Source organism: Nipponia nippon, unplaced genomic scaffold (assembly GCF_047370975.1).
Source record: "Nipponia nippon isolate SJK-2023a ecotype South Korea unplaced genomic scaffold, ASM4737097v1 scaffold_4, whole genome shotgun sequence".
Lineage (NCBI taxonomy): Eukaryota > Metazoa > Chordata > Aves > Pelecaniformes > Threskiornithidae > Nipponia > Nipponia nippon.
Genome location: NW_028262358.1, coordinates 91,750,727 through 91,775,250, shown reverse-complemented (window position 1 = coordinate 91,775,250; position 24,524 = coordinate 91,750,727). Strand labels below are relative to the sequence as shown.

General features: G+C 37.1%; 1 protein-coding gene across 8 annotated transcripts in view; it reads right to left on the bottom strand.

The window, feature by feature from the left end:
* COL12A1 (collagen type XII alpha 1 chain) overlaps positions 1 to 24,524 on the bottom strand; it is a 103,513-nt gene that overhangs the window by 43,347 nt on the left and 35,642 nt on the right. For 6 of the 8 annotated variants that reach the window (XM_087774602.1, XM_009475632.2, XM_087774603.1 and 3 more), the window contains 23 exons: positions 23,476 to 23,742; positions 20,971 to 21,163; positions 20,130 to 20,251; positions 17,297 to 17,446; positions 17,091 to 17,210; positions 16,372 to 16,536; positions 16,035 to 16,181; positions 15,207 to 15,346; positions 14,041 to 14,170; positions 12,839 to 12,984; positions 12,431 to 12,560; positions 11,491 to 11,630; positions 10,601 to 10,730; positions 9,041 to 9,180; positions 8,637 to 8,769; positions 8,514 to 8,540; positions 8,059 to 8,201; positions 5,384 to 5,513; positions 4,368 to 4,507; positions 3,134 to 3,263; positions 2,283 to 2,425; positions 1,124 to 1,253; positions 43 to 185 (listed from right to left, as the gene is read on the bottom strand). In XM_087774602.1, the coding sequence (XP_087630728.1) occupies positions 43 to 185; positions 1,124 to 1,253; positions 2,283 to 2,425; positions 3,134 to 3,263; positions 4,368 to 4,507; positions 5,384 to 5,513; positions 8,059 to 8,201; positions 8,514 to 8,540; positions 8,637 to 8,769; positions 9,041 to 9,180; positions 10,601 to 10,730; positions 11,491 to 11,630; positions 12,431 to 12,560; positions 12,839 to 12,984; positions 14,041 to 14,170; positions 15,207 to 15,346; positions 16,035 to 16,181; positions 16,372 to 16,536; positions 17,091 to 17,210; positions 17,297 to 17,446; positions 20,130 to 20,251; positions 20,971 to 21,163; positions 23,476 to 23,742 (3,239 nt within the window). The remainder of the gene's footprint in view (positions 1 to 42; positions 186 to 1,123; positions 1,254 to 2,282; positions 2,426 to 3,133; positions 3,264 to 4,367; positions 4,508 to 5,383; positions 5,514 to 8,058; positions 8,202 to 8,513; positions 8,541 to 8,636; positions 8,770 to 9,040; positions 9,181 to 10,600; positions 10,731 to 11,490; positions 11,631 to 12,430; positions 12,561 to 12,838; positions 12,985 to 14,040; positions 14,171 to 15,206; positions 15,347 to 16,034; positions 16,182 to 16,371; positions 16,537 to 17,090; positions 17,211 to 17,296; positions 17,447 to 20,129; positions 20,252 to 20,970; positions 21,164 to 23,475; positions 23,743 to 24,524) is intronic. The other 2 variants (XM_087774607.1, XM_087774609.1) reach the window with 1 other exon arrangement.

Genomic DNA, 24,524 nt, shown 5'->3' with positions numbered 1-24,524 from the left:
CTGAGAACATCTCGGTGCTTACTATGGAATTACAGGACTTACATATTCATCGATAGGGTCTCCCACAGTGGGTGAATAAATGATTCTGTACTGCTGGACTGGCCCATCAGCATGGTCCCATTGTACAGAAAGGCTGTTTGTGGTCTCATCGAACACTCTCACATTCCTTGGACCACTGCGAGGCACTAAAGAAAGAAAATACAGAAGGTTGTATGGAGCATGATTCTTCCAGTTCAGTGTTGCTCTCACTGATTCAAATGCTGCCCTGAAGCCAAAGCCAAAGGCCCTCCCTGAAACCCTAAATCAGCATATAGGTACATTTAGTCAATGATAATATAGCAGTGCCTGAAGGTCTTAAATAGAAATAGGGCCTTAACTGGAGGAATTGGAGCAGTATGGAAGGGAAGGAATATCAGAGGGATGTGCAAAGTGAACATCTACATATATTCTGCTTCTCAGACTCTTGCAGAGAAGTATAACTATAGCCTGTCACATCCGCAAGTTTTAGATGAATATGGGGATTTAACAGAGAAAGCATAGAAGCAGCAAAAGAGGGGTGACCTACTGTTGCCATAGACAGTTTCTTTACACATTATTTCTAGAATGAATTTTAAAGAAGCCAAGCATAAGCCAACCAACATCCCACAAGCTAAGTTGTAACAAGGACATTTTGGTGTTTAGGCATCTCCAGTAAAAAATAAACATCTGGGGAGGCTGACATATACAATTATCATGTAAGACACAGAACATGAAGCACATTTTTTTCTGTTGACAGTAAATTGTACCCATCTTAATGTGTTATTTTTTTTTTTACAAAAGGCAAATTACTATTTATGTGTAATCACATTTTAAAGAACAGTTTTGAAACTCTTAAACACTCAAATTAGGCTTATTTCACAAGTGAAAATTACTTTGGTGATTGTGCATGTACCACAACTGCCAGAAAACATAGCAAAAGCTCCTTCCACAGAGGCCTATAATTGCTTCAGCCATAACTCAGATGCATTGATCTCAGAGTTGCACTAAATGGCTTACACTATTTGTGATTGTAGCCAATTTTATAAATTCTTCACACACCAGTTTTGTCATATATTTCACAAAGCAAGTACTGACTGTCTCTTACATGTTCTTCCTTGTGCTTGGCTTGGATTTCCTTCTCCATCTGCATATAGAGCTATAACATTTATTGAGTAAGCAGTGTCAGGAGTCAAGCGCTCCAGCATCACATCACGAGTGTTGCCTGGTACCACAATCTAAAACAGAAACAAAAGGCACCTATATAAAAAAAGCTCCCATTTATACCATGTCTTGTTAGAACGAACAATTTGAATGAAATATAGAAAAGTTGGGAACATGACCATGCTGCAAATTTTCCAAGAAAAATAATACAAGTTTAAAATAACCAAATAATACTGATAACATTTTTTTTTGCACCTGCTGTTGAAAAGACAAATACATAGGGAGCTCTTATTCTGCAAATGGAATTGTCATTTTTTACATTTTACGTAAAAATAGTTCAGAAAAAAAGAAGAAACTTTCAGGAACAGAAACCAAAAAAGTAAATTCTGTCATGGTTTACTGACACATAAAGAACATTTTCTAATAGGTACTAATAGACAGATTCTCACTCATGTGTGAAGTAATATGCAGTATCACTTTACAGATGAAAATGATTCATTAAAAATTCTTACACTTCCTTACATAAAAACATATTCACCTGTACATGTACAATATGGGTGCACATTCTGTGTGATTACATTCACAGGCTTAGCTCTAAAACTGCACCTATGTCTACACAAATCCAAGAACTCTTACTTCACATTTGGAGGGCAAATTTTTACCCATATCCAGACTTCACTGCTCACCAAGACCTACTTAAACACTAATGATTTGGAGTAAACAGATGGTTTAGTGGTAAAAATCCCATAAAATTGGCATCTGGTTTCATAATTAAACATTTCCTAATAAATATTTGTTGTTTCCTTCTCTCTTTAAAAAAAAAGAGTTTTTATTTTAACTCGTCTTTACCTGCAATATGATAAAGGATACTCAATCCTCAATACTCAGTGTTAAATGCGAGAGTCTTATTTCTTATTTCTTTTATTTCACCAAATTAAGCATTTATTTACAATGGAATAAAGTTGTGTAGACACAGTGTTTTCAGCAGGGACACTCCTGAGCAGACAGTTGGCCTGAGTTTATTATTATTGTTCTACACTCACTGAAGGAAGCAATATCCTCCACACGTTTTTAAGGAATAGTGTAAAAACTAAATTACTTACAGATTCTGACGGCCTTGGGCCAGACAGTGGAGAGTAATTAATTCTGTATTGCTGTACTGGACCTGGAGCAGGTTCCCATCGGACATTCATGCTGTTTGGCGTGGGATTGTAAACTTGAATGTTTCTTGGTGTTCCTCTCTCCACTAGATCAAGTATAATTTAAATTAAGTTTTACAAAGTTGCTTACATAAGTTCTAGTTTTACTTGAATTTACAACAGTGCTCAAAGGAAGCTGAAAAGCGCATCAGCCCAAGATAAACACATTACTTTTCTTACCCCAAAATCTACAAATCTATGAATCTCAATGATTAGTCTTTACAAACACCCCTACCAGGGAGCAAACTACATATGTTTATGCTACAAATTGAAGGTATGATCATAACAGTTTGTTACGCTATTGTTGATCAGACAGGTATGAAAAGTAGCCACAAACTACACATTTTAGCTCACATAGACATTAGGAGCTCAAACTCCTTGGAAAATTTTAAGTACATGGTGTGGACATTAGCATGGCTTAACACCAGTATTTGCCATTGTTCACCAGTATTGCTACTGGCACTACTATTAAAATTTTACTATTGTGTGGAAGTAAACAGTAAGTTCACTGCACAACATAAGAGCTGAGCTTGCCTGAGGTAAGTGGGCTGAAAGCCTCCACCCAAAAAAAGCAAAGAAAATGGAATAAGTTAGAGCTGCAACCATAACCAAGCAGGTAAACAGAGTTACTTACACTTATGTTTTAGCTTTGGGGAAAATGAACTTCCACATTTGATATAAAATCAATTTCTAACGATCTGAGCCACTCACACAAAATATCCTAACATTTTCTTGAAAAGGACTATTTTACTTACAAGTTCTTCCAGTGTCAGAGACACGTCCACCATCCCCTTCTGGGAAAACGGGAACCACAGTTACAGTGTAAGGTGTGTTGGGTTCAAGAGTCCTCAGGATGACATAGTTTGTGTTTCCTGGTACCGTGGTCTACAAATTCAAAAAGAAAGGTAGGGGCATGACATTTACATAAATACACAAAAAGTTTAAGCTTTTTTGTATCTCCCTTACTCCTCCACCACATCTCATTTCTAGACTGGATGTGATAAAAATTTTACAAAAGGTGAAGCCTGAAGTAACAGTGTTCATGGTATGTTCTAGAATTGCCTTTTAAGAAGGTTCAGTCTTGAACTTAACAAAATTGGTTGTTAAGTCCTACACTCTCCTGTACAATCCCTTACAGCTATCTTCACTTTTGCGTCCAGAACCTGTTCTACTAGTAACAGTAGCAGAATCTGCAGTGATCTCTTTAATGACTACTGTTTAGCAGCTGAGAGGCATCAAAAAGTCACTTTCTAAATTAAAAAAAAAATTAAAAGTTACATAACACTACAACATGCTAATGACAAGAAGTAATGAGCAGCTCATGTTAGAAAGTAAAATTCCACAGCATTGAGGAATATTTATCATCAGTAGTTCTCTAGACGCTATTGAAAGTGGCAAATCATGTACTCCTCATTTCACAGGCACATCAAACTGCACAGATGTGGAAAAAGAAACACAAGTAGGAAAGAACAATATTTTCCCAGTCTGCAACAAGGGTTCCCATTTTCAAGATTATTTTATCTCTTTAGCAATTAAGCAATTTTAGGAGATTAGAATAAAACACCTATGCGGATTTTTCTGCTTTCACAAATATAATCTCGGCTGAATGCCTACAGTCACACGATTTCTTAAGCAGTAAAAATGGGTAGAAATGAGGTCTGCTGACTTTATAGCCTTTTCTACACCCTGAAGTCAGCTTTACATTCACACGCATTGCCCTAAGAATAAGCAAACAAAAAATTGTGTGGTACTAAATCCCTGTGCGAAGAACTAACCGTTGAAGGTTTACTATATAAAATCAAACATCTGTAATACATATGGGAGTAACTGACTTTCACGGATGTGCTCTGTATTTTCTGCAGGGTAGCTATGAACAGAAAAAAAGCCAGTGCATAGGCAAACAAGACCCACTTCACTCAAGAGTATTTTTCTCACTAGCGCCATAAGCTGCAATTTATCTGAGATGGTGAGATCCACACAAAGTATTACCATTTCTTCTGCACCTCCAGCTGTAGGTCCATAAAACACTTTATACTGGCGAGGACTTCCTTCTGCGTGATCCCATCGAACATTCAGAGTACTGGTGGTTGGGTCATAAACTAGCAAGTTCTTCACAGTAGTGAGAGGTTCTGAAACAGATCAATGAGTTGTTAGAAATGTGGAGCTATATTCTCTCACCTGTGCTGTCAGATCATGCCTATGTAATGTATTACTAGGAAATTTAAAAAACAACAGGTTTAATAGTTCATATTAAATGTTATTTGTCTTCATTAATCAGAACACATCAGCCCCATCCAACAGCAAATATAGTAAGACAAATTTTTTCTGGACATTATTTTAAAATTAAACGATGAGTTCACTAGGATTGTTTTCCTCATTCCTCACCAAACTCATTGTTATGTCTGACTTTCCATTGCAGGCTCAAAAGTAAATTAAGTACAAATGAATTAATAACTTTATACTTAAACAATTAAATAATTTAAAATAATGAATTGGTTTTTATGCCTAAACTGTCTCTGGTAGCAAATCACTCAGTGCTTTCTACAGCAGGATCAAAACAATGCTATCAACATAAGATGGTAGAGTCTGAAAATGCACGCTGTAAAGGTCAGCCTCTGAACTGAAACTGCTGACAGGAAAAGAGTAAACTTATACTTAACAGCACACATTTGAGAGTCACATGCCTTCAGATGCTTTAAGGTGTTTACTAAATTGTGGCATAAGACAATTAAACTGATTTAAATGAGGAAGAAGTTCCATAGTAGCATTAGGGTTTCTCTCAGCCTTAAAAGCTGGGCATCCAGTCTAAGGTAGCGGTCCAGGGTTTCTCTACAGCCAGAAGACTGACAGGCCTTCTTAGTTTAGATACTTGAAACCCATCAAAGGACAAATGACAAACACAGACAGGATGAATTTCACCACAAGAAATTTTTCTCAGCTAATTTGAAAAGCAATACATCAAGATTGTTTCGCACCTAATAAGAAGATCTCAAGAAGTTACTTACTGGTTCTGCCTCGTCCTGTCATTCGTCCCCCTTCACCATCTGGGTACATTGATGACACAGTAATAGCATATGGTGTGTCAGGCTGCAGCTTCTGTATCACCACACTGTTCTGCCGCCCTCCAACCATAGTCTGCAGTAAAACAAAAGAAAAAGATTAAAATTCCTTTTATGCTTACTGTTATAGTGAAGAATGTAAGCATTTGATGCAGAGTGGAAAACGCTATGATATATCATATGCTGCAATACTCTTGTGACTGACACAGACAGTAGACATTGAACAATAATGATATTTAGTACATATTCATCTTAGCAAGTTTAGACAGAGTCCAGTGACACAAAGCCAGTATTCTTTAAGACCTCCAAACTTGCATATAACCACAATTATATATCAACTGCCAGTTCTGTGCCAGCCCAGAGCTGTTTCTCCACATTGCCTCTGACTATATCATATTGAAATCAATGAGACTCTTTTATTCATTTTGATAGACTTTGAATTGGGCTCTTTATGCTCCACTCTCAGGTAGAATGCAAGCATGGAAAAAATTACAATACTCTGTAAATCTCTAATGTAGATTTGATACAATATCAGCATTGTCTCCCCTTGATTTCAAAAATTTTACAGCATGATACTTCAGCTTCTAAAATATCTTTGTTAAGAGTCTAAAATCATTATATATCTTTCATTTCATTTTTTATTTTACATATAATCCTGTGATCATAATCTCCACCAAGGAGAAGATTCACAGTGCACTGAGAATAATATTTAGATCTTCAGCGTTTTTGAATCATGAGTTTTTGGGTTTTAATTGCGTGAAATTACACTTGGCCAAGGGCATCCTTTGTACTTTTAAGAGTATCTGCACTTTTTCAAAGCCTGTTTAGCTAATGTTTGTCATAACACTTAAAAGCTTCTGATGATGAAGAACTGATATTGAGCAAGCATTTATACATCTTCACATTATATTGAAGTAGATTATTTTAACTTACAAGGAAACTTTTTATTTGTACTCAAGTGTACAAAACTCAGTTCAAAGCATAAATGCCTTTAGCATCCCATGATGACTGCCTCCATATTTTAGTATCTATTTGCCTTTCAAAACCTGACCCTAAATGATCATGATGGTCTCTGGACTTTGGTGTGCAGTTTTTGCAGAATTGTCTTCAAATCACCTGTGCTCTTTCTTGGTGCTGAGGCCATTAAACATCAGACAGAGCAATAAAAAACTTCTAGAAATTCTATTTTAAATATTTCAGTGGGGACACTGCTATTGTCTACTCAGCAACCACAGTTTAATCAAATATCACAGTAACAAAGAAAGCAGACAAGGAATTACTATCATATGATTGAGAATTCTCTGCAGACAGACATTAAAATGCCATGAACAGAGCATGAGTGTTCTGTGTGCTCTCCTCAATAAGAGGTGTCTTCTCAGACTGCCACTGCTGGACTCTATCCAGTTGTGAATAATTAAATCTATTCTTTGCACAAATTTCAGCAGAATGCCCATAATTCTTTTTTTTACTCCAGTACCAGCAATTAATTACAGATATTAATTAACCGTACTGTTGTTCCTTATTCTTCTAGTGATATCTCACTAAACTTGCATTCAACTACTCAATTCATATAACAGTTCAATTACCTCAACTCAAATGCATGTTGTTCAGAAGAGAGTAAAAATGGGTGCATAAATATCCGACTGATTCTAAAGTAAACATTCCTAGATAGGCTTCTGAACGTGTGTGATCTCCAATTACAGGAACTCACGAAATGAGCGTGGTCTTCATCTGAGACTGTTCCTCTGAGTCATTTGGCAGTAACCACAACAGCCTCCCACTGCAGAATAGGGCATTTATAAGTAGCACACATTCCTGATAAAGAAGCTGACTGAATTACCATTCCCAGCCTGTGTTGTGTGGGCTGGCAGTAGTCAACACAGCTCTTGCTGACGACGAAGGGAAAGCTGGCTGATCATATGTTACTGGCTCTCCCTATCATTACAGCTGCTCAATCATATTAAAGAACACTAAAATACCTTAAACACTTCCCTAGCATATGTTTCGCAAGGATTTGTTTTTGCAACTGCCGCTTCTGGGTGGTTATTCTGTCCCTAGCGTGGCAAGAGACAGTCTCAACTGTCCACAGTATGTTCCACAGCAAAGTCCCTCTGATAGCCCATGAACCACACTATGAAAACAATGGAAAGCTCTGGACTATGGAAGTAGTCGTGGTACTTCCTATTATTGATTGTTGGGATAACTAAATATCTGTGACTTTTAGTCTCATGTGCTGATTAACTTGTTCCTCAATACAGCACAGCACACAGCACAGTTTGGGCTGGAAGGGACCTTCAAAGATCACCTAGTCCAAGCCCCCTGCCATGGGCAGGGACACACATTTTAACTTTATTCTAGTTATATCTATAGATTATGTGATTTTCAAGAAAATAAGCTGTATCTAAAGTTATTTTTGCTCCATAAAAAGCATTGTATCTTGGATTTGAAAGGGGAGAAAGAAAAAGGTGGGAATATATACTTATTCACTATAAATATAAATCTTCACCTAAAAGATTATTAATATATACACTGTTGTGCTTCAAAAATAAGTGATTCTAGCGGATTATTTTGTAGAACTATCATTTAAGGTTGAATAACTCTAGCACTTCAAAATTAGTTACCGACTGTTCAGGGCCATCCCCACTGATAGGCTGGTAAATGATCCTGTATCTCTGCACTCGACCACTGGCAGGATCCCACTTCACAGTCAAACTGTGTGAAGTTGCATTGTACACCTGAAGGTTTCGTGGACCACTCTTTGGGGCTGAGAAACATAATAAAGAAAGGAATAAGTATGTAATTCAAGCAAAAAAGCAGGGACAAACACTTCATTCATACTTTCAGGGCTGCATGAATGCCTGACCAAGAGCAGAATGTATTAAGTAAAAGACAACATAAACCGTAATGTTTGTAAAATAATAAACATGTGGTAATCTAGTGTTTAGTATTCTTCCAAATACACAATAATATTTGTTAAATTATCTCAGCTTTTTAATGTCAACATTCCTCACAGTTTAGAAAAAGATAGCTATAAGTTTTCTTTAATAATACCATACCTGGAAAATCAGATTCTTACCTTGTGTGGTGATAGGTACCAAGGGTACTAGAAAAAAGTAGAAAGAGTTTTCAGAATTCTTGTATGTGTATGCCTTCTGATTTAATAACTATGAATAACAACATGCAGCAACTATTTACTTACGTGTTCGTTCACTGCCAATGAGGTCATCACTTTCTGATTCATCAGGATAGATGGCAGTAACTGAGACATCATATAACGTATCTGGATTCAAATTTTCAAAGACCAAACTATTCTCATCCCCATTTAAGATAGTCTTGTGGAGAAATTTAAAAAAAAAGTAAAATAAATAAATAAATAAATAAATACCAAAACAAACAGAGAATGGGATATAACTGAGTAATGTTTTACACAGTAACATCACTACAAGTGGCTGTAACTATGTGTTGTACACCTCAGTGAATTTCCATTGAGCATAACAGGAGGACTTGCAAGTTATAGGCCATTTATTAATTACATTTCTGATTTTAAAAATATACCATCTGAGAGACTGCCCACAAAATCTTATGGTGACCATCTATTCTTACCTCCTGTTTTTCCGATCTTCCATAGGGTCCCCAGGTTATTCTATATAGAGAGACATCTGGAGCTCCATGATCCCAAGTTCCTCTGAAACTATTTGGGGTTACATCTGTGATTCTGAGATTGACTGGTGCTGGCACAGGCTCTATTATGAGAAAAGGAAAAGTATTCCACAAAAGGTAACTACAAAATAAATACAGTTAAACTATGGAATTACTCAAACAAAGAATTTAGAAGATTATGTGGGAGATTCATCTCTCAGTTACCATCCTTCTAACAACTACAATTAAATGCTGTAGTATAACTCAGCCCACCTACACTAAGCAAATCTTCCTTCATAAGGTCACATCACCAGGTCATCACCAGATAGAACAGACGTAGCTCTACTGACCTCAGTAGAGGTCACAACTCACATGCCTACTCACAACAACTGAAATCCTAGTTCTTACATTTTGGAGTTGGAAGAAGTGATTATGACCTCCCACGCACAGAGGTCAAGCTCCTGCACGAGTTTCTCCCACATATTAAAATTCTTTATACAAGCCAAATAAGTCATGACTGAATTATACCACTTATTTAGAAAGAATACACAGAGGCTAACCATAGGCTAAGGAGGCAAAATATTATAGCCACTGGAAAGAAATGAGTAAATAGTTAAAACCAGAGAATAAAACTAAAAATAATTTCTTTGGCAGATCTTTCCTCTTTTTCCTTACACACACATTCACACAAAACCACAGCTATAGAAGAAAGACTAGCACAAAAGCAAGCATAAAAACTCACATTTTTAAACACACCAGGCTACAAAATGAAAAATTCAGAAGAAAAAAAAAAAAAAAAGAGAGAGCACGTGCATATTTTTTTCTCTTTTTTTCACATCAGAGTGAGGGGCAATGATAAGGTAACGTTGTCCATTTCTATTCTAGCTCTTCTGGTTAGCTGTCCTCTTAAATCATAAGCCTAGATCAGGATGAGGGCTTCCCTGATATCAGTTTTCTCCTTTCAGTCTGTCACCTCTCTTGTATGGAGATCAGCTCTTACCACTTGTGTGACACCATTTCCTTGCCTCTGTTTGTTGAGATTACTCAAATGCTGCGTTTATGGTTCTCTAAAAGTACAGGCTGGTTTAGCATTCCACGGTACAAAAACTCTCTTGGATCAGAAGCAAGATCATGTGTCTAATCCTCTAGCATATGCCCCAGTTTCCTACTCACTTTCCTAGATTCTTGCATAGACTTGCTAAACCTTTCCTCTGCTCTCATATTTTCTTACTAATTCTACCCCTACACCCTTCCTTCAGCCTCTAAACACAAATAATTTTGCTTCAGTTTCTGGTCTGTCATCTCTCTGCAGACTGCAGGCTCAGTTTACTGCAGTAAGACACTGAACTCATTTAAGATTCTCAGGGATTATTGTACTGCAAATAATGCTACAAATGCAAGTAAAATCTTTTTCAGATAGATTAAATTACAGTTCCACCTAAACTCAGTAATATTGCAACACACACAACTTAAATAGAACATAAGGCAAAAATAACCACAAGAAGGGTTATTAGGAAAACTTACGAGTGACAGCTTCTGCATTTATTGGTAGGGATTCCCCTTCATCATATACAGCAACAACTTTTACATTATACAGTGTTTGGGAGGAAAGGTCAGAGAGAGTAGTGCTGGTTTTGAGTCTGTCCATTTCCACCTAAGAATAAAAACAGTGACTTAAGAATTGTAAATTGCTCTATTTCTGACTGTGCATTTGATTAAATGGCAGAAATTCCTGTACTGAAAAACAGAAAAGTATTCCGCATTAAATTTTGCCATTTACCCCTAGATTTACAACTGAATATTGAGTGCTATCTACTAACTCCCTTGCAAAGCATATTGTCTAAGGCACTAGTGCTACTTGTGGATCTTTCACTGCTTCATTCTTTTGGAAATGAGGATGCAGACTGCATCTCCAGAAAATTCTCCTTCCCTTACAAAAACATATTTAATCCTCCAAGAGCTGATTCATGCCTAGCAGTGCAATTATGGAAAGCTTGCACATAACTCAAAAGACATCTCTAACAATGCTCACACATGTTCTGACAGCAGGCAAAGGGGCTAACATACCCTTATTCCATAATCCTGTCCTCCTAAGGATGTAAGCTGTTCTTAGAGCTTAGCAAGATAACACTTAGGCAGAGAGTAGAAATGGCTATTTATCAAAACACAGGAAAATTCTCCAGTCAATTTTCCCTATCTGGAGGAGGAGGAAGAGGGGACTACACAATGAAATCTAACTTGTGCTTATTCAGTTTCCAAGAAATCAGTACTCTTTCCTGACTGCAATCACCATGAACTGATGTTCTTTATTCTCAATGGTGGCTTATAATACTACTTTTACTATTATTTTAGTAACCTAGCTCCTCAAAATAAAACTGCCTTCTAGTGCTTTCAAAAATGTTCCTGTCATTTACCTCCTTTACATCAGCTTCCTCAGCTATTTTGTATCTTAGGATGTATTTTCGAACTTTCCCTGGGGCAGGATCCCAAAGGACATTCATGCTGCTGTGAGTAACATCCTGAATTCTTAAGCCTCTGGGTCCAGGCAAAGGTACTGTAAAAATAATGACAGTAGTAAGTGAAAATGCTATTCATGGCAGAGGTATAGGTCTCTCGCAGAAGGAATTAAATTCTTTTCATGCATTTCATTTAAATGGAGGCAATAACTTTCTGGGAAGTTCATTGCTCTGGTCGTTAGATGAGACAGCTTATTGTCCCAGCAATGAACAAAATAGCTATAAACTATGGTAGCTTCACCTTTGTAAATTCTGAGCACAATACTTTTAGAAGTATCAGTGCTTAAGATCATAACTTTTGATGACAACAGCCACTTTTCACGCACGGTTGAAGGTTTAACATTTTTAAGAACGTGTGAATAACCATACTGCGTGCATCTAGCCCAGAAACATGCCTCTGCCAGTAGGAAATGTTTAAGGAAAGATGTTTAAGGAAAGGTATAAAAAAGAAAGCCATGTTTAGATCAATTTTTCTCTTGATATGCCATGTTTCCTTAGCATTTTCTACACTTAAGAGAATGTCTGAATTTGGGAACAAGGTTACTAAGTTAATGCAAGCAAAATTGAGACCTTTTAAAAACACTATAACCTCAAGATCATCAAGCCAACTGCCTTCATTATTCAAGGAAAAAGCTCTTTTGTTCCTCTTTTAATAGTTGGTCCCTTTTGATTGAAATTGCCTTTAAGAGCTTTTGGAAACGTATGAGTGTTAGAAAATGCATAAAACATGGAAAAGGTGATCTAAACAAAACAGAATATATAAAAAATGTTGCATTAAATAAAATTAAAATTAAATGTTGTTGAAGCAATAACAAAGCAAAAATCAAGTTGTCCTTACATGTCACTTCCTGGGTGGTGAGTGGGTCACTGGTGATATCACCAAACAATACGTAAGCTGTTAAAGTGTACTCAGTATTGGGGATGAGATCTACCAGCTGCACCTCATTCACTGATGGTCCAACACGCATCTGTACACGAAAAATAACACACCATGTTTAAAAACTGAAGAAAGCAATAGCAGAAAAGCAAGCAATGATTTAACTTCAAGGGAATTTTGTTTGTGAGATTCACAGTATATTTACAGCTTCCTGACTGATGTCATTGTATACAATATCCCAGTAAGTTCACTGCACTTCAAGAAGTACATGCCAATCTCTTTTGACTATTATGACAGATCAAGAAAATCTGTCAGTTTTTCTTAATTTATTTTTGGTAGAGTACAGGCAGTGAAGGCAAATTCTCTTACCTCTTTCTCTGTGGTCGGGACTGTGGCATTCACAGGTTCATAGGTTAACAAATAACTAGTAGCTCCATTGAGAGGTTCCCATCTAACTCGCATGGAAGTTGATCCAATGTCATAAACATTCAAGTTTCTAACTGAAGAGATTGGCACTGTCAAATAAAAATATATATTAATTTATTTCCTTCACCTTCTTCAACTTTCATATTTCATATCACAGGTAGTACCACTGAGAATATTGCACAGGGATATTAGGGTACATTATGGGCAGTAGAAAGGTGATCTCCAAGTAGTGGTATTTTAAGTGGTGTTTAGTTTAAGAATGAGGTAATGGTGGTCACATTTTGAATGTGCTACAGATTTGCTCTACACACGGCTAAAACTATCTTACAAGTCTGCACTGGAACACTTGAATATTCTAAAAAGCAACATTAACTCACATGTATGCTTTAATATGAAACAACATGACTGGTTTGGGATCTGTACTTGTAAAAGGATTTTTTGTACTTTCTTCTTGTTTTCTATATTTCTCAAATTATTAAATAAACATCAAAAATTACCACAGACTTCATAAAAATCATGTACATACTTTAAGGGTTTATGACAAGCCTAATACAAAACAATCAAAGAAGTGAAATGAACACCTAACATTGACTATTCTTAAAGAGGCAGGAAAGTCACCTTATGTTGCATTCAGCATAAATATACGTAAAATCAATCATGTAGACAGCCAATAGTAGAAACATAGCTAAGTTATTTCTCACAAAAGTGATGTAATTGTGTTGAACTGGCTTTTTATTAATCTTATAAAATTAGAATTAATTTCTATAGTATTCTGGCTGCTAGTAGCATGAATTAATTATCTAGCATAAAAATGAAGGAGTACATGTTTGCATATGATCAGATTTCAGGAATATGTAAACTCTGTCTTGTAATTCATGTCTTTTGCCCTAGTCTTGTACAGCCGTGCTTTATGAGCCTGGCAAGAAGCTGGGACAAACATTTTTTACCACACTGCAGTTTCACTTTGCTAAACTTTTCCAGCCAAGATCTGAACAACCAGTGTAACACAACACAATTTGGTCATTCAAATTAAAAACTTTGTTTCCTCTAACAAGAAAGCCCATAGTGCTAAAAGTTCTACTGGACAGCTCCCCAGATGCCAAATTGGCTGTTAATGCATTATTCAAGTCCCATTTCTAACTTACAAGTTGTTTCCCTGCCGATTAGAGGTTCACTGCTTTCATCTTCTACCACAGAAAACACGTTAACAACATATTCTGTTTCAGGTTTCAGATCTTTCAGAACTGTCGTTGTTTCCATCCTACTTACATAAAACTACATAAAAGAGAAGCAATGTTAACCACTGAACAACAAATGCATTTGTAATAATCTCTACGAAAAAAAATCATTCCTTGTGAAACTCTTCAGAAATCAATGGTATGGAACTAAAAATAAGTACGGTCTTAATCTCCTATGTATTTTGTCTGACAGTATACCATTATTTTTGCAAGGCAAGTTGCAGGGAAACCTCAGACAGACACTTGTTTTCAACAGAGTTGGATATATCTAGCAGCATTCACAGTGTCAAGCTGTAAAGTCAATGTGCACTGGAATGACTGCTCCAACCGTAATCAAAGGCCAGATCCTGAGGTCATGATTTATTAAGACTAAATTCTCCATGAGTCAAATCTGAGTTAAGATTTAAAAGCCACATTCAGAGATGGGAAGTTCAGAGTTAGGTACACAGAGGCACCTAACTTCATTCTCCTAAATAGCATTCTGTCTGGTTGAAGAGAGTGATGAGTAATTCAGATTGCCTAGAATCAAGGGTTGCCGGTTACTGGCTCTCTGTGTAGAGAATTAATAACCACAAGAAGAGTTTGACCCTGTGCATTAAACAGTTTGGAGGATATGCTTAGGCACAGATTCAAAGTACCACCATACAACGTTAATCTTAGCACTACCTCACAACCTGTATCACCCACTGTCTTTTTTTCTATTAACAAGAAAATGTACTAAAAGGACAGTGAGCCTACCCATGAGTATGCTCAGAAAATTTCTACTACAGACTTATTTAAACCAATATATGACAGCGGAATATGAACAGAAAGGAATTACTAGAAATACCAGTCAATTGTTTTTAAGAAATACATTTTACTCCTGTATTCATGATATTAAAAGAACCAAAGTTTATGCTCCTACTTTTTGTAATTTTGTGTATCATTTACTGAGGCATGATATTCTTGACCTTGGGAGCCTTTTTTCATTTACTGTTATACCACACACAGCACAAACTTCAAAATGACATTACTGTGATGTGGAAGTCCAAGGTTATTATGGACAATGTCAGAGATGAACATACAGTACTAACCTGTTGAGGGCTACCTCCAGAGGTAGGGTAATATTCAACTCTGTATCTATCAACGCTCTCAGGAGGTGGACTCCATCTCAGTCGGAAAGAACGAGGTGTCACTTCCGAAATAACTAGGTTAGAGGGAGGTGGCAAATCACCTACAAGTGGAAGCAAATTAAAAAATAATTAATTTATCTTATATCATCAGGAATAAAAACATGAGATAAAAAAAAACTGCTTAGAAAAAAAAAAACCCAACACTTCAGGTACTTGCTTATGTTTCTGTTTCCTCAGGAATTCTTAAAACAACTGTGTGAAGAGACAGCTCACCATCACACCCTCAAGACCAAACCAGCTCCCTATCATTCTTACTCCACCTTCAACACCAGTGTTTCACTGGAGAACCATCAGCTAACATTACTGTTTTTTCCATGCCAGGTTTTGCTTTTGGGCTGTCAGACATTAACACTTGAGCAGGGCTGCTGAAATTTTCCTTGCTGGATGAGTATCATCAAAGAACATGCCACAGCAAGCAAAAAGGTGACACACTGAGCAACATACTTCCTGATTCTGGGAGAAAAGAAGGCACGTCCACCCATGTCATGCTGTGTTAGGTATAACACAGTCATGGTTGAAAGGAAAGGAAGAACTCCTGCAGGGTAGTCCAGGTGGTCTGCACAACTTCCTCACACCAGCAGCTGAAAAAACAGCCCAGGGCTACACAGTGTTCCCAGCAAATAATAAAAAGGAATTCACAGTGCAAGCACATAAATGGAAAAAGGATGAATTAGATTAATCAAAATCAAATGAATTGGATTAATCAAAATCACGTCAAATGTGATGTACCTGGACCTTTCACACTGTTGCACAGATTTGTGGTTACATCATCAACAATGCTAGCCAAGAAGGAGAAATCTGCAACATTGTAAGCATGGATGTCATCTGGATCTGTTGCAATCTGCTTCAATTCATTTTCATCTGCATTTTTAATACCTTACAGAGAATACATGAAAACAAAACTTGTTAGAAATGATGGCCATGAAACACAATGCCATGAACTTAAGTCCCTAAACACATTCTTTGAATGTCCTTTTAGATACTTATGTACGTTGCCACTTCCCTGTGCATTTAGCAAATGGGCAGGAGGTGGTTGGTGCAGGCCACCTCTTCATATAATACTTACCAATTGCATAAAGTTCCACTCCCTCATCTCTGAGTCTTCTTGAAGGGGTGACTACATCGTCTTGTGATTTGCCATCAGTGATGAGAACACCAATCTTGTGAGCTCTAGGCCTTAAGCCTGCATCTTGTTTGAAGTTGTTTTTTAAGATGAAATCCAAGGCCATTCCTAGCATGATACAAAGAAGGTAACCATCAATATAAACTATTTCCACATGGTATTCATGGCAAAAGAGAGTATTTCATCCTAGTGATTTCACTCTGACAACATCATTCCACAATTTACTGCCTTCTAGAAGCATTCAGAATCTAGTTGCAGCCCATCATCTAGACTTACCAGCAACTGATACTATTTCAGCCCTTTCAAAGTCTCTAATCTCTTACCTTTTATGCATCACCTTCCTATCTGATCTCCTGTAGCCTCCCTTCTGGGTCCGCACCTAGTCTTCATCCCAACACTGATATGGAATTGCCATTTCTTCTTCTCATATGCTCAACAGCAATCCAAGTTCTTCATCACCCAAGCTCTCCTCCATCACTTTTCTCCAGATTTCTACTGAGTTTGTGTGTCTACATGCTATGCCTGTTCTCTTCCAAACATACTGAATTAAACTGTAAGGCCCTTTCATCATGGACAAATTTGAGCTCACTGAACAATATTGGGGTCAGCTACTAGAATTATTTTTATTGGAGCTTAAGGAAAATCCTGGCAGTGTGACATACCAGTTAGAGTATTGCCTCCTTTGTATGGTAAGTTGGCTACAGCCTCTAACAAAGCCTGTTTGGTTCGGTAAGCATTGAGATTCCATTCTGTCCTGGGATCTCCACTATATTGTGCAAGACCTGGAAAAAAAAGCCAGCATTACTCAGTTATTATGTGGCTGTGTAGCAGTTACACCTCATTTTCTGTCCAACATATGAAGACTTACCAATCTGTACTTTGTCCGGACCAATATCAAAAACTTCAACAATACGGGCAATGAAGTTCCTGACAGTTTTAAAATTTGGCCGCCCAATACTCCATGAGCCATCCACCAGCAGCACAATATCAGCTTCTGCTCTGGTTCTACATTCTAAACCTGCCATGTCAACCAGAAAAATATAACCTTAGCATGATAGCTTTCAACCAGAAAAATATAGCCTTAGCATGATAGCTTGCTTTCCCCATCCTTTTATATGACATATGTCATGAGTTAACTTCCAAAATAGCTCTAGTTTTATTCACTGGCACTCTGTCAAGTATGACCTATTTATGAACGTTATTCACACTAGTAACTGGTTCCATGGCAAAAGCTGTATAAATTTCTTCATGTATGTTTCCTTTTATAAACAAGCCTTCACAAATGTCAAGGCCAGTGCTCTTCTCTATTGTCATGTCATTATCTATTTTGGTCTTTAAAGATGGTTGATAACTTGATTTCAGAGGTTTTGTAAAAGACTGCTAAGCTAATCACTGACATGGCAGTGAGCATTATCAGATTATCCAAATTTACAGTGTTTTAGTCTGTCATGGTTGGCTAAACTACTGCTTAGTTCTCAACTATGTAATAGTGGAATGAATGGCATATATTACAATCACTTTCAAATAAACAGCATTTCTGAATTTTCAGGGGAAAAAGACATAGTAATACAGGTGGTATAGAAGTTTGCACATCCAGGAAAGAAAGAACACAATTTAAAGAAGATACACAAACATAAATACAGGTCAAGAGATAGAGAGGGGACAAGAGCAAACATTTATATAAAGCTGCAATGTTCTGAAAAGGTAGGAAGTATTTTCAGATATCTTCAGTTTACAAATTACAGAATAAAATACGCATCATATTGTTTTCATCACAAGGAAAAATCACAAAATATTTATACAAAATAGACAGACACAATGATTTTATCCACAGCCATTTGGAAAAAAAAAAAAAAAAAATCCTTGCTCTCTCTCTTTTCCTGTAGATTGTGTTACCAGCTGCAAATTTTCTGGCTTCCTGCCATCAGAGCTTCTGGTCTTTATATGGAAGAAATCCCATTGAGAAAAATCAGCCACACTCATCACAGTTGAAAGATATTGTGATTTCATATATGTTCCACATAATTGATCCAACACTGCAGACTCATGAATATAACTATTCCATGTACCTGGGGGTTAAAAGCATGATCCTCTTCTGCATAGAAAATATAGATCTAGTCTTTAGTCAGGACAATAAAATCAGTTGGGAGTAGGGTTTAAGTAAAACCATGTTAGTTCAAAAAACTGCATGCATAACTTTAATATGGAAGTTAAAGTTAGCTTCATGTACAATATAAAAGTTAAACTATTTTGACTTTTATTTTTCTTCCAACTACCATAGTTCCCCACATGGAAAATTCTAGCAAAGGCACCAGACCTAAGGTGATTTTTTTTCCCTTATTAATAAATAATGTACTATTACATTTACAGTCCCAGATATAAAATTCATTTTTCACATTAACCATGACTCAAATCCATGCATCAGTAAAACTAATTAGCTTAAAGAATATAACACTGAAGACAGGAATGACAGCTGCCGTAATAAAAAATACCAAACCACTCTTGGTGCAATTATTTTTCTGCCAGACTTATTACAGCTTTAATGTTAATGGCCTGTTATGTAGTTTTTCTCAGTTTTACCCTCTTGTATTACACAAAGTGGCACAGCAATTAAGACGTTTCTAAAAATGTTGTCAATAAAGTTACACAAGGTGAATATTTTTCACACAGCCCAGTGTGGAAACAAGGCTTCAAAGAGGTTCAGCAAAAAGTATATTGAGGCAACTGTAAGAAACATTTTTTTTCTTTATTTAACTCTGAAAGGCCTTTGCAGTTAGGTTCTTTCTCCTCACCAAATCCTCTCTGATGGTTATGCAAGACTTGAAATGGCAGAGGAGAAAAGTCTTTACTTCTACTTGTATACTTGGCTATGAAGAAGCAATAACCTGCTTCTTTATGCTTTCCATGAAGGAGGACTGAGCCCTGAAACTTTCTCCATCCAATATTGAGAGTATGGTAGGCACAACTATTAGCATGTAGAGGGCCATTAACCACACCAAGGGAGCTGCTATCATAACATTCATAGAAACTTTGACTGGAAGCTTAAGCCAGACAGGGAGAAACTCCCAAACAGATACTGGAAAGCACCCAGCAATTGCATTTCTGGACTAAGTCTCCTCCTTCTACAGTTAAAAAAAAAAAAAAAAAAAAAAACAAACACCCAAACCTAAATAATGGTTGTGTTGCATATAAACTCAAATAACACACAATAACATTGGGACATTCCCAACTGTCAGATCTTTGTTCATTACACCATCTTGGTCTTAAAAGGAATAGTCTCCATATAAGGACAAGCAAAGGGCTAAAGATCTGCTAAAAATTCTTTGTTCTACTCCTGTGAACACCCCTGTAGATGAGCCATGATCTCTGTTCAAGAATTTGACCTTATGTGATTTAACACAGATGTGGATGGCTTGAAAATGCAATGCAGATGGCTTTGAGTAATCAGCAAAACATGGGTTGCCTGAGTTATCATCTTTGTCAGATCATCTAAAGGGTGCAGAGGACTAGAATCATGAACTGGGGCATACTTAGTGGTCATTTCAGACCAGAGGTTATGTCATCTGGGTAGGGAGTAATCTGAATCCTGTAAATAAATATTCATGTGCATTAGAAAAACGATAAGGAAACACTGGTAAACTTTTAGTCTTTTTTTTATCCAAAAGCCAAGGCTGCCTTTTCTTCAATACAGTCATGTTTACCTCTAGATAAAAATGGCTCCGAAGTAGTATCTGAAAGGGTGGTCATCTCTTGTCCAACCAGGGGGCTGCTCTCTCCTCCTTCAAACATTCCAAAAACATTTACCTTATAGGTAGTTCCTGCCCTGCAATAGTTAAACAAACGTACTGTGACTAAAACCACTTGGCTTGCTAAATGCTGACACGTCACTTATGAAATCCTCATGGAAAAAAATCCCCCATGGAAAAGAAGGTGCGAAAAACATGAAGCCCAAAGACTAGCTCTTCCACAAGACAGTGAAGTTTTGACAATTTAAAGGCTGATTCTAGATTCTATACTTAAATTTATAGTCTTCTTCATTCAAGTAATTTAAGAGTAATAAACACTAAATCATAATTAATTAATGATCCTATTTTTAATATATTTAGTATACTGGCATAACAGATTTTGACATGGTCTGAAGCCTGCTTTATAAATCCAAGCCTCTCAGAAAAAAAATAAACAACTAAACTAGGCTTTTTTTAACATGAGGTAAGGAACTTTTAGGAGGAAACTTTAGAAATCCCAACTTTCTCCAGTGTCCCATTAGCTTTTTCATATGCAAAAAGCAGAACACAGCCGCTGCCCACATCTTTGCCTCCTTCAGTTCCTGTGAGAACACCACAAGTGATGTAAATAATCTCAGAAAGAGCCCTGCCAGGTGCCTTTCAGAGACCACATAACAAGATCCTTGTAGCTTATTGATGAAATTACTTTCTTTCTCACAGTAGATTTTGCCACGCATTTCAATCCCAGATCATGATTAAACGAAACACTAAGCTAAAGTTATTTTAAAAAAAAGAAAAAGACATGAATTATCCATACCTAAGCTCCTCCAATACCACTGTGCTGTCGTATGGCCCCACTATTAGCTCTCCAAGACTCCCGTCATCTTCAGTGGGGTGGAAAGTTACTTTGTACCCCTTCACTCGCCCTGGGGCCGGCTCCCAGGTTACTCGGAAACTTGACATAGTTGAATCAGAAGTTCTCAGATTTCGAGGTGGCTTAAAGGGAGAGGCTGAAAGGATGGGGGAAAAAAAAGATATAAATCAGGTCTTGTTATGGAAAAAAAAAAAAAATCAACAAGTATTCTTCTATGTAAAAATCTATATGCAAATCCAGTATTAGTGGCAGCCCTAAACTCTTTGTGCCTTTCCTTTGACATAAAGACAAGTACCAAGAGGCGAAAGGTGAGATTCACTTCGTCTAATTTCAGCTATCTAACCAATAGGTATGTGGGCTAAGTTTGTTACCAAGGCTCCCTCTACAGTCAACAGACTGAGGGATAGATAGCAACTCCTCTCATCTACCTTAAACATCCATCTGATCTTAAAATAAATGTTGACAATAGGTGGACTAACCACTGCCAGTCTTCCTCTCTATTAATTACAGACTAGCCCTCTCTCTTTTAAATGGCAACAAGTAAATGAGCCATATAAACCAAAAGAGAGAAATGGAAGCAGCTTCCTCTCAAACCTACACTGAAAAAAATCAGAATTTATGGCAGACAAAAGTCACACCCAGCCAGTACTCAGTCACCAATATTACTTCTCAAGCTTCTTCCTCAGAGCTCTGGGTCCCACAGGTCAGAGCATGGAGAGGGTGGAAGCAAGAACCCTTTTGTAGAAACGATCCTGCCAACAGTCCTCTCCCTTTACATGCTCAGGGCCTGGCAGCTCAAGCAACTTCACCAACCACAGATGTGGCAATATGTCAAAAAATGATTCTTCAGAGGAGTGCCAGCCAAACCGCTTGAGGTTTTTAGGTCAAAAGCAACTTCCTTTGAAGACTAATGGCTACCCAGTGCAGGACAGTCCTCACAGACAGACAGAGTGGCTAACAAGCCTGCTGCTAGCTTCTGCATCACATCTGCTTTTGTGTAAATCTGAAGTGCAGTCATAGAAAATACTGCAGCAGCGTAATCTCAAAGTTTCAAAAATGGGAATTAGAGTAAATAGAAAGTCACCACTACAGCTTTGGAGTGAAAAGGTGGAGGGGAAAAAAAAAAAAAAAAGAGTTTGTCTTATCGCTGTGCCCAAGCAATTCCCTAGCTATAGCTGAAAGATCATAAATATCCTGAGATTGTGAATTCTGCTGAGAAACACTAGATACACTCTCCCTCACAAGGAAAAATACAGCCTCTCTACCTCATCTCCCATTATATTCCTCCCTGAATTATCATGACAGCTTTAACTAACAAGATCACTCAGGCTCCACTTGCTTCCAAAGCATGATTACCACCACAATTATTTACACTGAAAGCACAGAGGCATATCCATATCAAGATGAACAGGTCAAAAATTAAAAGCAGCTGGATGATCTGAGGTTTATCTCAGTATAATTTTCAAGATTGAAAAACTAGGTGTTGGTCAAGAGCTGATCAAGTTTTCATGACTCCTCTACACCAACTGCAATTTAATTTAAAAAGAAATTGGCACCTCAGTTACTGAAGGAAGATATGTCCACTGTTAGGAGACTTGTTTCCTACTTCCTGTCATCATTCAATATAACATATGTTCAGAGAACAGAGAATGGCATGAAGTATTTACAGTGTACCTAAGTGAATGGCTTTAGTCCCACATGGGCAGAACCATCTTGAAAAAAATTCTCTTTTGATAATGGCTTTCTATCTATGGAAGCAGAAAACTGACTTTAAATCTGTTTGTTTTGATCTGAATAGCAAGAGAACATTTCCTTACAAAATGAAAGACCAGCATTAGATACATACTAAAGGCAGAGCAGAAAATAAGTTTTGCTTTTACTGCAAAAATCCCCTGTTTTAGAGTTTCAATTTCTGAGAGACAAGACAGCTTGTCCAAAAGACCGCGGTCTCTGAGGTCAGGCTTCCACTGATGACTCTTCAAAATCATCTACTCCCCCTTTTTATTTCCTCAGGTTTTCCACAGAAAATATGGTGACCAAAGAAGACAAATCTAAGTAACAGGATGGTGCGTAGCTATTTAATCGATACCCAGGACCAAAAGGTCAAATTATGAAACAACTGACAACGCTTGATTAAGTAGTCTGTTGATATACTGTCTTCCTCTAACTTCTGATGCTAGTGTTTCAAAACAAGTCCAGTATTTTCAACCATATTTTACACCATATTTACACCATCAATATTGACAGCAAAAAGCTGTGCTCAGGCTATGCCATAGTGAAGTTTCCAAAAAATCAAAATATCTTCTCAACCTCTAACATTTTCTTCAATTTGCCTGTTAATTCATGATCTTGGCAGACTCCACCATACTTTTCTGTGTATCATGATTATTTAATTTTAAGCACAAAAAACTTTAATTATCAAATCCTGTACAAGCTTGTGATACATACCTGTTGTTCCTTCTGCTTTTCTTGATTTTCCTTGTCCAAAATCATAAATTGGAACAACACTGAGGTCATATGTAGTTCGCGGCTTAAGTCGTTTTAACACTATGCTTGTAGCAGGAGCATTTACTCTTCCAAACATCTGTCTTCCTCCACTGCGTGGTCGGTAGTACACACGATAAGATAAGACGTTCCCAGGTGAAGGCTGCCAGGTAACTCTCATTGTATTTTCTGTCTCGTTGTCTACTGTCACAGTCCTGGCATTTGGTGACACTTTTCAGTGTAAAAATACAGATAAATTTTTACTTTGTCACATAAAGATATGTTCAAATGCATGCCTACAAAATTCATTCTGCTGTATTAAAAAAAAAATATTGCCTTCTTTAAAATTACAGTATTTTATTGTGGGGAAGACACAGGAGAATCTCACAGACCACTGTTAAATTATTTTTTAATTGTAATGGACTAAACAAACATAAGTGTGCTTTCCACTACACAGAAAAAGAAAGGGAAGTATAAATTACATGATTACACAGCATAATTGGGAGTTTTATTTAATCACACTTTTCAGTAACCTGTTAAGTAATGGATTCAGCACTCTCAAATGAAAGTGATAAATTATAAAGCCATTGTTTTTTTATGAACAGAGTGTCCTATAGAGTTAAGATTTTCTAAGTTTCGAGTTTACAGATCTGATAAGGTACTGGTGAGTACCTAAACACCTGGGTGTTGGGCTCCATACAAACTATCCTGCAAGTAGTGGTGAGTGACTTTCCAAATGCTTGGAAAATCACTCACCACTATTTGCAGCATAGTATATGTGTTGAAATAAGCACACGGACTAATAAAGCATTTTCTGTACAAATTGCAGCACTCGGCTTCTAAGAGATATTTTCCAGACTGTACAAATGTTACAAATGATCTGAAGTGGACTGAAAAGTATGTAGTGCTGGCTGTCAGCTGGAATAAGCCATCTAGGTTTTGGCAAAACAGAACCTTCTTGGCATGCCAGAGTCGATCAGTATTTCATCACACGGTAAGGTAGGCTTTGCAGG